The following is a 14,473-nucleotide window of genomic DNA, read 5'->3' as shown; positions in this document are numbered from 1 at the left end:
TTAAAGGACTCATACTGTGCAGTTTTATAATCTGTCTTCTTCATACAGCAGGAGTGCCAAAAAAATGTATACAAGTGGACACTTTGGTCAACGTTGCTCACGCAGTAGTTTGCGATAATCAGAAGTGCCTGGACGCTGATGGTAACCACTTTGAGCACCTCTTATAATTGCAGAAGGCAAACGTGACTTGTATTCGTCTTTTGTTATCAGTATACATTGAGTATTACAATTTTAATAGTTTTCATTTCTTAAAGTGTGTATACATTTTTTTGGCACCCTCTGTATATATTACAAATATCTTTCCACATCAACAAATATGTTAACATTTCTTTGATTCACTCTTAAAAGCAAATCAAGCAAACAACAATTAATTAAAAATAGACTAAAACAAGTCTGGAATAGATCACTTCCCAGTCAGCTAATACCAACCCAAGTGTTGCTAATATAGAAAAGTTCAGTATATAGTATTCCTAGATAATTTTTGTTTTTAACAAAAACTTTACAACACTATTTTGCAGTATTATACCACAATGATTTTAGAAGCATAGACTTTGGTATCAAACAAACTTGAACACAAATTCTGGCTCTCCTGTGTGATCTTGGGAATTACTTAACCTCCATAAATCTCAGGCCCCTTAGTTTGTAAAATAGAAATGATCAACACTTCATAAATTATTTCATTTAAACTTCACAAAAACCCTTATGTAAATTGCTCAGCATTTTGCCTGGCACATAGTAAATACTCAACAAATGGTAGCAACTATTACTAATTTTAGGGCACTAATGCCTAAAAGGTATAATTTTACATAATTAGGTAGCAGTACTCAGAGGTTAAAAAAAAAGTTCCCAAAACTCATTTGCAAGTCTTATGCAAATCTAAAAAGAAATGTTTTGATTAGATTGTATAAAAATCAACATAATGAAGTACTTTGTTTATACACTAACCAGTTTCAGGTCGAAGATAGAAAAAATTATATAGCATTATAATGAAGCATTTAGAATACCTAGTGTATTATGAAGAATGAAATGTCTTACTAACTGGTAAGAAAGGTAAAAAGGTAGGGAGGATGAACTGAAGACATTTATTGTTGGGGCAAAATACTCTAAGGATCTGAACATAAACTCAGTCAGGCTTTCGAGTTTCTAAGCCTAACAGACTGCTGAAATGGAATTGGAAGTCATGTGAGCCAGAATAACACGGTGATCTTTGCAGTTAAATAGACAGACTTAACAAAATCCATGTTTTCTCATAATTCATATGACAATTCATAATAATGCTAGGAAGGAGTCTATCACCAGTGTCAAAGCATTAACAAACGTGCCATCATAATAAGATTGTTAAAATTTCTGTTGCCTGAAAAAACAAGGTGGTAGCAGTAAAGACAGGCAAATAATAGAGGATTCCAAACTTCACTGTTCCACGTACTGGCTATGTGACTTTGGGAAAATTACTTAACCTCTCTGTACCTTAGTCTCATCATCTTTATAATGAGCATAATGAGTATCTACTTTAAAAGAATTATTGTAAGAAGTAAATGAGCTAATATAATGTAAAGCCCTTAAAACAGTGCCTGCCACATAGAAATATTCAGGAAGCATTAACATTATCACTACTATTATTAACAATATTGCAACTAGACACTAAACTTCATGTAGTTATTTAATATACTGAGCAGGCTGAGAGAAAGAACTAGCTCTTGTCAACAGAGTACCCTGAGCTACAGACACTGCTAATATTAAAAGTACACTGAAAAACCTAAGGGCTGTGCCAAAGCCTCTCTTCAATACCCTAACTGAATCAGCCATTTTTATCAGATTTCAGATTCTCAATGTTTTTTACACATTGTCTGAACAGATAACACTCCCACCAAAGAGATGTTTGCAGAGATCCAAAGGAACATCACCCACACAAGTAACAAGCCCAATATTCAATACCTCTTCAACACCAGACAGTTTGGCTTTAAGTTCTCTTATGGTGGAATCTCCTTTATATTTCCTTTCGGTTAGGTCTTTATTAGCCACTTCTAACTCAGACAACCTGTTCTGTAGCTGCTGGATGTTTCGTTGATGGAGGATTTCTAAATCTTTTTTCTGTTGTTCATGTTGCTGTTGGTATTGAACCTGCACCTATTATATAATAAAATATAGTACCAAAATTCAAAGGAAAAAAACAGAAATACATATATATGGGAAGATTTGAAGGAAAAACAATCTTAATTATTCTTCTATGTAATTATAAGATTTCCATGTTTGGGACAGAATCTATTTTCAATTATGGATTTCATGAAGGAGAAAGTAAAATCAACAAAAGCAAATTTACCACTATAAGCTCATTCATAGTTTCTGCTTCTCCTAAGTCCACATATGTTTACATGTAATCATCTTCAAGTTAAGGGAAGAGTGATATACGATTAAGTTAAAAAAAAAAAAAGCAAACTGGAAGAGTGTATATATAATGTAAACCTACTTGTGTAAAAAAAAAAAAAACGAGTAGGTACGTAAGGAACTTTCAGTATTTGCTTTATACACCATTTTATTGTTTCAGGTTTTTACAAGTACATAGGTTTTATAATGAAGAAAAAAAAAACCCACACCTAAACTTGTGAAATCAGCAAGGTATTTTTCATTAGTTTAGTCTTACATTCAGTAGTTAAATTTTACCAAAAATAAAATCTGAACATGGTATTAACTGTAATCTCTAGTGCCTATTTGAATCATACCACAAACCTACCTTCTCAACAATTTCTGTCAATGAACACTATCAAATCTCAAATACCTTTAAAAAATAATGTATAGTTTTCTGATTATGAAAGTTATACATGCCCTTAAAGACACAACGAAAGAAAGCACCAGTAATTGATATTCTCATCCAGGAAGTCACTCTAAAGATTTAGAAATATTCCTTTCCAGTCCTTTATATATTTAAATTGACATCACTCACACACATACATCATAAATTAGGACCACACTATTTATGCAATTTAATCATGCTTTTTATTCCCTTGGCATCTGCACCTTCTCACATCATTAAAAAAGTATTGCAAACACCTTAGTAGCTGTACAATATTCCACCCATAGCTACACCTTAATTCATTTAACCCATGCCCTACTATGGACATTGATTTGCCCTACTATGGACATTGTGATTTTCACAATTACAAATAAAACTATGATTAATATTTTGGTCCAAACACACCCAAAATTCAGATTATTTCCTTATGATGAATTACAGGTCAAAGAATGTAAACAAATATAAAGCTTGATACAAGTTCCAAAAGTGCATTCCAGAAAAGCTGTACCTATTCAAAAATTCCGACCACAAGTAGAGGGGAATATCTCTTTCATAAAAATACTTTGGAAATTTTATAATACTATTTTAGGACTTCCCTTATTTTTGGAAAACTGGAAAGGGGAGAAGGGAGCAAAAGAGATAAGAGAGGAAAGGCTCCATATAAAACTGAAAAAGCAACCTTGAAAGAAAACACTGAAGGATCAATGAGGAAAAAACCCCAAAGCAATCTAGTAAAGACGCTAACTGTAACTAAGAGGGTCATCAAACACACTAAAGGCAAGAAAGGTCGAAGGCAGTAAAATCAAGAAATGGCTTTATCCCACTGATCATCAGAATTTTAGAGTTTTTGTTTAAAAAGCAACAACAAAAGAAAGGGTTAGGGATAGAATTACAACATTTACATTTTCTACTTTATTTCAGGCGATTCTGATGTACACTAAGGTTTTAAAATCACTGCCTTATAGAATATCTATCACCATAAAGAGAAAGAGAGTGGCCTGGTTTTAAACTCTCAAAGGAGTGATCCACAATCCTATTAGGAAAATGCAGTAAGGAATGCAAACAAATCCTTCAGTCACTTTGAAGTTATAAACAAATGTACTTACGATGAGACTTTTAGAACCTAACTTGTTTGATAATAGAGCCAAAAATGTGGTAGTAAATAACACAAATTAATGAAATAGAGGTAAAAATAGTGTAGAACTCATTAATGAAATGAAAAACTAGTCATTCAAAAACACTAAAAAACAGACAAACCATCAAGTCTCATTAAAGTACTATTACACACTCACAGAATAAAGCTGCAAACTAGTATATACACTTTAGAAAACAGTTTGGCAGTTTCTACTAAAGCTAAACACATGCCTACACTAGAACCTACCTATTCCAACCCTAAATATATATGCAAAGAAAAAGAGTACACGTGTTCACAAAAAGACATGTATTAGAATGTTCACAGTAATTTAATTAATAATAGCAAACTACCAGAAATACCAAATGTCTGCCAAGAGAAAATACATAAATTACGGTATATTCACATAATAGAATACTACACAACAAAAAGAAACACACAAGAACACAACTGATTCTCAGAGATATACCAAGTGAAGGAAGCCAAACACAAATAAGTAAGTACATACTGTATGAATCCATTTGTATGAAGTTTAAGAACAGGCAACACTAATCAATGATAGAAGTCAGAAGAGTGAGGACCTCCTGTGGGTGGATAATATCAACTGGGACTGCACACAAGGGAACCTTGAGGGATGATACAATTTTCTGAATCTTAATTTGTATGAAAGTTACACACAAAAATATCATCATGCTGTACTCTAAAAGCAAACATGGGGTAAAGTACATAAAAACAAAAATAAAATTTAATATTAAAGAAGCTATTAAATAAAAGGTAAAAATCCACACTACAAAGCAGCAGAAAATGATACTCACACAGAAGAAGTTGAAGATATTAAAAAGCAATCCACAGAAGAAATAAAAATGGCTGAAAGTCATAGTAAAAGATGTCTATCTTCACTAAAAAAATCTAAGAAATATAAATTAGAACAGATACTACTGCAACACCTATCAGGTGGTAAATATTAAAAAGGTTATTAAATAATAATATCAAGATTATGGGGAAATAGGTACTGTCATACACCATCTTTGGGATTCTATTTGGTACAACCTTTCTGGGTGGCAAATTTGCAGTATTCATTAATATTTTATATGATTACATTACAATCTCACTTCTAGGAACAGAAGTTTCAAGAATGTTCACTGCAGTCTTATTTGCAATAAACAAAATTTTGAAGCATTTAAATAAATACCCACCAGTTGGAGTTGGAGAAGTAGTTAAATAATTTGTTATATCCAAATAATGAATACTATACAGCTACTAAAAAGGACTATCTGAACTGATACAGAATGATATCCATGATGTCATGTAAAGTGATAAAAAGTTAGTCAATATAAAAAGTTAGTCAATATATCCTATCCTACTGGATAGGACCTCATTAAAACAAAACAAAAACAAAACCCACTATGTGTGTACGTATGTCTATAATTATATATAATTTACACATTTCAAAATTTATAAACAAATATTCATAAATTATATATTACTTACAAATATACAGAAAAGTCTGAAAAAACACAAATCAAAATGTTTATAATCTCTAGATACTAAGACTTTAAAGGAGAGACTTTTAATTTTTATATACTTCTGCAATGTCTGAAAATTTTAAAGCAAGCTATATTACTTTTATTATTAACAAAATAACTAACAGCAATAACAAAGTATTTTTCCACTTTCTTTTAATGTTCATACCTGCAAAGCTTTTTCCTTCTCACTTGTCAGTTCCTGAGAATGCTTATTTGACAATGCTGCTGTGTGTGATGCCCATTCATTCCGTAACTTATCTAATTCTTGGATTTTTTCTGATAACGTCTGCATTAGAGTTCAATATAAAATATTAAGACAGTGTCCTGAATTGGTTATTCAATTAGAATATAGCAATATTTACAAGAATATTAAAGAAAATGGAATCACAGCTTTTCAAGACATACTCAAAGATATTTTTTGAATTTGAGGAAATCAAGATTAGAATACAAGCAATGTTAGATCTAAAATGTCCCACGGGTCAAGCTTAACTATGTTTAACCTTTTAGTTAAATCTGGCTGTTCACCACCCAAACCTCTCCTCTGGCATTAAGAAGTAAAGCAACCCAGGGTAGAACAAGTTAGTCACAAGAAGTAGTTCACTTATACACATAAAACCTAGAACATAGGTTCCCAAGTGGGCCATGTTGTGCAGGATATTTTCTGCCTGAAGCTATGTAGCTTATCAAATACTTTGATCCTCAATTTTAAGATTATGGGCAAAAAGGTAGTAGCTATGACTGAAATGATACGCCTATCAGAACTATTAGTTCTAAACATAACAAAAGGAAGGAAAGGTTTACAAGAGGAAGGCTATTTCAGACAAGAAGAATGAGGTGAATAAAAGAAGCAGAGAACTAACTTGTGACAGATACTACACGTTATCTAATTTAATAAAGATCTGGAAGGAATGTGTCATATTGGGATAACATGTTTGGATGGAATAAAATATCAAAGAGAGAAAGCATCAGATTAAGACAATTAACTGGTAGGGGAAGGGTGGCAAAAAGGAGAGGGAATTCTGTGGTAGCATGCTTTGAAAAAACATACGCAAAAGTCTAGATTGGATTCAGGAAGCAAATCAGAGCCAATGTTTGGATGACTTACAAAGACAAAATGAAATTTGAATTACCTTTTGTGTGAAATTCAGTTGCCGAGTAACATCCTCTAGTGATTGTGTCAATGATAATTTTTCTTCCTATTTAAAAAAAAAATGGATAAAATTACATAGTTTACAATTTAATTTAATCATCTATAGCTGCACTACTCAAACTGTAGCAAAATACAACATCAGCAACACCCTGGGAGTTTGTTAGAAATGCAGAATCTCAGGCCCCACCTCAGATCTTCTGAGTCAGAATCTGCATGAGCAAGATCCACAGATTTGTGTACCATTAAATTCTGAAATGCACTAATCTATAGCATTTGACTAGAGAGACTTTCTGAAAACTTTTTTTAAGAGGCATCCCAATGTTGCTTTCTCATGCCGTATACCTTAGTTATAGAGCACTTTGTAATTTTCAAGACACTTTCATGTAATTTATTTCATTTAAGATAGGCTAGATATTTCCATACATATCTACAGGCTGATGAAACCATGACACCAAGAATTTAAGTGACCCCTCCCCCCAAGGTTACAGAAAATTAGGAAAAACCTTGAAACCTAAGTTTCTCAACTGCTGGTCCAGTTCTATCCTTGTTATACCCTGACTAAATGAAAAACAATAAAATTATTACATGTTATAAAAATTTACCATACATATTTACTCAGAAAACAAAAACTGAAAGCAACACAGCTCTTCAGTGATTTTATCAGAGTCCTATGGTACTTATTTTAAAAGAATAATTTAAATTTAAATCTTACCTTGCTACATTTCAAACAGCCTGCTAGAAACTTCTTTATTTCCACATCATTTCCGGGTAAAAGTTTTAGTGAGAGGTGTGTAAGATGCTTAAAAGGATTTGTCTCTACCACATTTAAAAAGGCAGGAGAGTTATCCAAAATAGCTGCTGGAGAAACTAACTGCAACAAAAACCTTTGGAAAGAAAGTATCACATTATAACACATTTATGAGATAGTGAAACTCCCATTGAATCATGCTCCATTAAATGGATCATTATGAGCTATGATTCAATGGATCGTCAACAATTAGAAGGATCAGGAAAGGGACATACTGGAATCATAGGGGCCAATATGAAAGGACTCCCAGTGACAAAACTGGATAAATTGTTTTAAACAGTAAAATGTATAAACTGGACAAGAAAAAAGACTGATTGAAACAGTGAATACATAAATGTCCATGAGTTCACAACGAGAAGAAAGCAAAAAACTAAAATAGAAAACAAATAACTCACTAAAACCAAGAAAATAATTAGAGTAACAGCCCTTGCTCTGGAAACTGACAACTTGAAAGTAAGAATAAAGTATTTACCCTTTCCTGTATGAATTTTCAGAGTAATCAAATAGTTCTAGTCAATGAGGGCAAGTTCTTTATAGAAGAATTATACCTAATATAGAATTAGAATTAGAAAAGCATAATTTTGTAGTGCCTAATGAAATCAATGATTCAATCAACAGTCATCAGTTGATGAACCAATAGATAAAAGTTTGGTGAACTTTACAATGAAAGGATCAGGCATTGGCACCACATGAATATTCTCACACACACACACACACACACACACACACACACACACACACAAGCTTATTCTTTTCTTTTTCCAAGTTAATTATAAAAACTTATAATACACAGAAAATATTTCGCCATCATTTTGTCTTACAAAAAAGTTTGTCTTAAGAGACGTTTAATGATGTAGCTGAGTGCTCTCATGAGACTTACCTTGGAATTTCTTTGACATGCTCTTGAGTACATTGCTGAAGGAGATCTATAAATTTTTGTGGGAAAGCTAAGAAGTCTACCAGAAGACCTTGCTGGAATTTTAAACTATAAACAAGACAGAAAAAGAGATTTAAAAAATTTAATTACTATCTTTAATTATAATTAACACCCTGAAACGTTTTTTTTTTACTGAACACCCATAATCAAGAAATAAACTAGGTAACTTTGATATTTATGGAATTTATCCAATGGGCGAAAAAAGGTCAATAAATTTAACTATAACTCCAATTTTCTGTGATATTTTAAGCAGATCTCTGACAAGCTATGAAATATTTATTTTCAAAAACATTCTGAATAATTATAGTATAGTCTGGTGTTTCTAAAATACCTAAATGTTCCTAATAGGTATGTATTTCAAAAAGAATAGTACCAATACATTCATAAAACTTACTTGTTCCTAGATTAAATATAGAACTAGAAAAATAAATTTAATTTAGTTACCTCTGAAAATCTTCCTCAGATATAACAAGGTTATACAGGAAAAATGGATCAGTATCATCAGTTAGACGGATAACTAAATCCTGAAAGAAAGATTATTATTTTTTAATGTTTTTAGCAGATCTGGCTTTTAGAGTAATTTCATCCTTCATGGAAGCGAAATCATCCAAGACATCAGTGTATCACCATTATACTTCAGATGGCTTTGTTTTCTGGTGCTGCTGAGTTTTCATTAGTCTTTAGACTTACTTACTATCTTAAACAGGGGTAGATATTCTGCTTCTTGAGAACCACATGGGGGTCTACAAAGGTAATTAAATGATAGGAGTTTTAAGTTTAGGAATACCATCCTAGCAGAGGCTTAGGAAAACTCAGATCCAGCCCTTGCTGCACTATATTATGACAAACATATTCTTTACCACTGATCATATCGTGTTTAATCATATTTTCAGTTTCCTTCAAGTTAATTGTCTGGTATTTCAAAACTGGCCCCATGGCTCTGGTGGTTGGAGCACCGAGCTCCTAACACCAAGGTTGCCAGTTTGATTCCCACATAGGCCAGTAAACTGCGCCCTCTACAGCTAAGATTGTGAACAGCAGCTCTCCCAGGCGCTGGGCTCAGGTGGTGGTCCGCGTGAGCTGCCTCCGGCTACCATACGCTACCATGAGCAGCTGATGACCAGCCTGAGTGGCCAGCAGCCAGCGTGAGCAGCCATGGGCTGCTGTGTGCTGCTTTGGGCTGCTGTGCTGTGAGTGGCCAACCGACAACCAGCAACTGACTGCCTCAACTGGGAGGAGCGCAAGGCTCATAATACCAGCATGGACCAGGGAGCTGAGTCCTACACAACTAGACTGAGAAACAACGGCTTGAGGGGTGGGGGTGAGGCAGACAAAGAGAGAAAAAAAAAGTGGCAAATACATCAGCAGAAATGACAATCACCCACCCCAGAAAAGAAAGGAGCATTTGTTTCTCAGGCAGAGGCCAGGGGTATCAAGTGACATGTTGCCAAGGCTTCTTCCTAAGGGCCTATTCTCTCCTACTGCAGGTAGCCACTGATATGGAATTCCACCTGTTTTCAGTTTCAAATGAACTCAATACTTTTCATAAAGACCATTTTCCCAGTAGTTAAATTTATAGTGTGGCAGATCATCACAGCAGTTAAAGAGGACAGAGAAGTACACAGAAATCACATACTTCAGAGAACAATGGTGTAAAGAAAACAGGCATAACAACAAGATGGAGCACTAATAAAGAAATAAGCATACAGGTTAAGAATAACCTTCCACTTGAAACAAAATCTACTCGTGGCTACTGAGGAACTGCTAGGGGTCCTAGAAAAATCTAAACCACCTGTAAGTAGAGGAAGAAAATGAGGAGGTACAGCAGGCATAAGGAATAACATGTAAGAAGTACAATATATAATCTCTACCTTGGAAAATTAGCAATCTAGGTATTTGTTCTGCCTCAAAATGTCCTGTTCTTAAAGCAGATCCTATTGAAGTTTTTTTTCACTCCTTTTTTCAATTACAGTTGACATACAAAATCATATTAATTTCCTGTGTATAGCACAGTGGTTAGACATTTATATAACTTATGAAGTGATTCCCCCTAAATCTAGTACCCCCTAGAAATCATACATAGTTATCACAATATTACTGACTATATTCCCTATGCTTTTTGAAATCCACACTAAGATGCTATAAAGAAAACCTAAAGCTGCTACTAATACTACTAGATCCTTGAATATGTTTAGGGAAAGTTATAACAGAGAAAACAGATGCTCTATTTTTTAGCCCTCTATTCTGTATCCATTTCTCTGTTGATGACCCATACTTCTGAAGATCATGCAGGACTGATGCTCTAAATGCCTCTCTTCAAAAGGCAAAGTAAAAGATTCAAGAATACCTCCCTGCAGAGCTTCAATCCATTCTGTTCTCATATTTATACCATGAAAGGTCAATTCTACAGGGTAGCAATAAATATTCTAGCATTTATAAGTGTATTGGGTAAACCTAAGGAATCTGTTCTCCCAATTCCCATTCTTGTATGCTTCAGAAACATATGGAATAATAATCTCTCAATTATTTTCTTAGTAGATTCTACCATCCCCAGATCTGCAATGGCCCAAAATTGAAAAGATGGGTGTACAATGAGATAACACCTCACACCAATTAGAAAGGTTATCATCAACAAGACAAGTAATAATAAGTGTTGGAGAGGCTGTGGAGAAAAAGGAACCCTTATACACTGCTGCTGGGAATGTAAATTGGTACACCCACTATGGAAAACAGTATGGAGAGTCCTCAATAAATTAAGAATAGAATTACCATACGACCCAACAATCTCTCTTCTGGGTATCTACCCCAATAATCTGAAAACATTTACCCCTAAAGATACATGTACCCCTACATTCACTGCAGCATTATTCACAGTGGCCAAGACATGGAAACAACCAAAGTGCCCTTCGATAGATGATTGGATAAAGATGTGGTATACATGTACAATGGAATATTACTCGGCCATAAAAAAGATGAAATGCTGCCATTTGCGACAACATGGATGAATCTTGAGATTATCAAGGTAAGCAAAATAAGTCAAAGTCAAGAACCATATATGTGACTTCACTCATATGTGGAATATAAAACTGAAAGCAACAAAAGAACAAGACAAAGACAACAGTTTAGTGGTTACCAGAGGATAAGGGGGGAGTGGGTGTGGTAGAAGAGGGAAAAAGTCAAATGTATGGTGACAGAGAACTGACTTTGGGTGGTGAACACACAATGCAATATATAGATGATGTATTATAGAAATGTATACTTGAAACCTATATAATTTTACTAACCAACGTCACCCCAATACATTTCATAAAATTTAAAAATAAATAAATAAATAAATATGGGTGTTACAAGAGATCTCACATTCTTAAAGAACAAAAATAATTATAATGTACAGAAAGTATCATATTTCAAAAAAGAAATGAATACCAACCTTTCTGTGAACTGGATTAGAAACTGATTGTAGTTCAATGCTCACTCTAACACTTACTCTCCTGTGTGGAAAGATATGCCAACTATCAGAAACAGTCACATGAAATGAGCTATGGCTCGTTTGTGTTAACTAAAGTTTTCCATCTTAAGCTACAAGATCTTCCACAGGTATGCCCTAATTTATAAACAGATGTTGGGAAAGCACACTGGATTTGAAGTTTAAGGTCTTGTTCTTCCACTCATTAAGTAGTAATCAGGTTTTTAACCTGAGGCTAAATTTTCATCTCCTGTAAAATGGGGTTGTTGTAAGGATTAAATAAGATGAATGATGTGGAATACCTACTACTAGCCTGGTATATAACCTTACTGCCCTGATTCTAAAATAGCATCTATTGAAAGACAAACCATCAATTTAATAACTTTTCACATTAAAAAAAAAAAAATCACCCATTCAAATAATGAAATGATTTACGAGAGAATGAATTTGAAAAATTTAAAACATGAAGTAATATTAAAATACAGGAATGTTCAAGGAAATAAGATAACACAATCCCTGTTGTGTAATGCATACACATTCAGGTCCACAAACTACACCTGCTCAATATACTCTATGCAATACATCCACAGAAGTAGTGTCAACAAATTTATTATCGTCTATCTTAGATGTGTAGTTACTCTAAACCCTAAAAACTTGAAACCATAGCTTTCCACATTCTATACTGCATCTTAAAGAATCCAGTATCGCACAGAGGCATATAAATAAAGGTGCTCATAAACCAATCAAATGGAACAACAATGTTTAAATTAGGAAATAAAGAGAGAAATTGGTGAAAAAAACAACTCTGTATACGTGATTCTCAAAACCATTCTGCTAGAATAACAATGGTCTTCCCTGGATTTGCAGGGAAAGAAAAAAAACTAGTTTATGTTCAATTTTAACAAACTAAGATCTTGTTCAATTTTAAGTTATTATTCTAAAGATATGTTTTAAACCTTTCCCACATTCTACTATTACTTATGTACTACTGAGTGTCGATGGAAAAACTTGGTAATAGTTGCCCAAGGCTAGATTCAACTGTTTGAATTTTTTTACACTGATTTATAATTTTATATTGGTTTAAAACATGTCATTTTAGTTAAATTTCTTATTGGACATATAATTGGATGCTAAATCTTAGTTCATATGATCAGATTATCATAATCTGTATCTGTTTTCTGAAAAGGAACAAGCAGCGCTAGTGAACATTACAAAGACAGGAAGAACTGTCTTTAAAACAAGAGAATATTTTGTTTCTATTTTCCTAGTACCTAGAGCAATATACATGAAACAGATTAGATTCCTACTCCACTCAAATTAAGCATTTTTAGGGGGAAAATCCTTTCAATCTCCTAATTTGTAAAATAAATGGATTGAGTTAGGTTTATGAGGGCCTTTTCAGCTCTACAATGTCATTATGTTTGGTTTTCAACTTTTGAAGTTTTTTTCTAGTACATACTACCATAGTGGTATGACACTGTAGTTGATCACTGACTCGTTAAGGTGATTTACAGTTTTTAAAGTCCTGGTAAATTTGTAAAAAACATTCAAGCATCCACTTAATAAAATATTCTTTACATAATACTGGAAGTAATATTAATATAATTTGCCCGTGATATTAATGATATTGTTCCATATATTCCAACTGTCTATATGCATTAGTTGTTGGTAGAAAAAAGGAAAGGCCCATAGATTAAACCTATTTCCCATGTTTACTTCAACACCTCCCCTGAAATATCTAGTAGAAAAATCTGAGCTTTCAGAGGATATACTTACTATCTGAAATCACAAATCTTACTTTCTTCACGGTAATGGTTAATGTCATAGGAATAATATAAAACAAATAAAAACTCAAAAAAAATGCTATTTCTCAATAGCATTTTTGTCCCTCTTTGAACAATGTATAAATCTACCTATCTTCCGTCAGTTAAACTTGGCACTAGCAGAACTGAATTCTAGCCCACCTCTGCCACCTAGTAGCCAGGGCCTTAAACTCTCAGTTCAAACAAATGAAGTCTACTCTAAACTAGGTACTGTGCTGGGTCCTAGGGATATAAACAGAAATAAACATGATCCCTGTCATGTCCTCAAACTGAGATCAGATTAAATGACTTTATCCCAGATTTGCTTCTGATTCTACTTTGGGGCTTCAAGAAAAGGGAGGGAAGGGTCACTATAAGTATCTATACTACTGAATACCTGCAAGGCCCTTTTAAACATATCATCTTATTTAACAATAATTATCTTGTTAAGTAAATATTATCTCTGTCTTACAAACCTGAGGTGCAGTTATAAACCTGGTTAAGGCCACATTGTAGAGCACAAATCAGAACTCAGATCTTTCACCTACACCATTCTATCAAATAAATGAATAAGGGCAATTAATTTCAATTTAGGCAACTTTGAAAACGTCCTTATGGGAAGGGGTTTAAGACAGACTTGAAGGTTATGAAAGAAAAAGCATTTGAGGCCAACGGAAGAGCAGGAGTAAATTTATGGCACTGAGAGAGTATGAGGTACATACGGGAGGAAGAAGCAGGGAGTTTTATATTTTTAGCACCTACGACAGTGCCTCGTACATAGTAGGCATTCATAAATTTATTTGTTGAGCTGAACTGGCCTTGAATACTTAACTAAAGAGTCTGCATTGTTTTTTCTATAGC

General features: G+C 33.6%; 1 protein-coding gene across 1 annotated transcript in view; it reads right to left on the bottom strand.

Annotated features, from left to right (window-relative positions):
• Positions 1-14,473, bottom strand: part of SASS6 (SAS-6 centriolar assembly protein) — a 42,458-nt gene that overhangs the window by 25,001 nt on the left and 2,984 nt on the right. Inside the window, exons 2-8 of the mRNA XM_081026045.1 lie at positions 11,775-11,835; positions 8,789-8,868; positions 8,288-8,392; positions 7,312-7,483; positions 6,580-6,645; positions 5,616-5,735; positions 1,936-2,127 (exon numbers count right to left, since the gene is read on the bottom strand). Of these exons, the coding sequence (XP_080882171.1) occupies positions 1,936-2,127; positions 5,616-5,735; positions 6,580-6,645; positions 7,312-7,483; positions 8,288-8,392; positions 8,789-8,868; positions 11,775-11,835 (796 nt within the window). The remainder of the gene's footprint in view (positions 1-1,935; positions 2,128-5,615; positions 5,736-6,579; positions 6,646-7,311; positions 7,484-8,287; positions 8,393-8,788; positions 8,869-11,774; positions 11,836-14,473) is intronic.

Source organism: Rhinolophus hipposideros (genome assembly GCF_964194185.1).
Source record: "Rhinolophus hipposideros genome assembly, chromosome: 19".
Lineage (NCBI taxonomy): Eukaryota > Metazoa > Chordata > Mammalia > Chiroptera > Rhinolophidae > Rhinolophus > Rhinolophus hipposideros.
The sequence above is the reverse complement of the archived record's forward strand: the minus strand, read 5'-3'. Positions and strand labels throughout refer to the sequence as shown.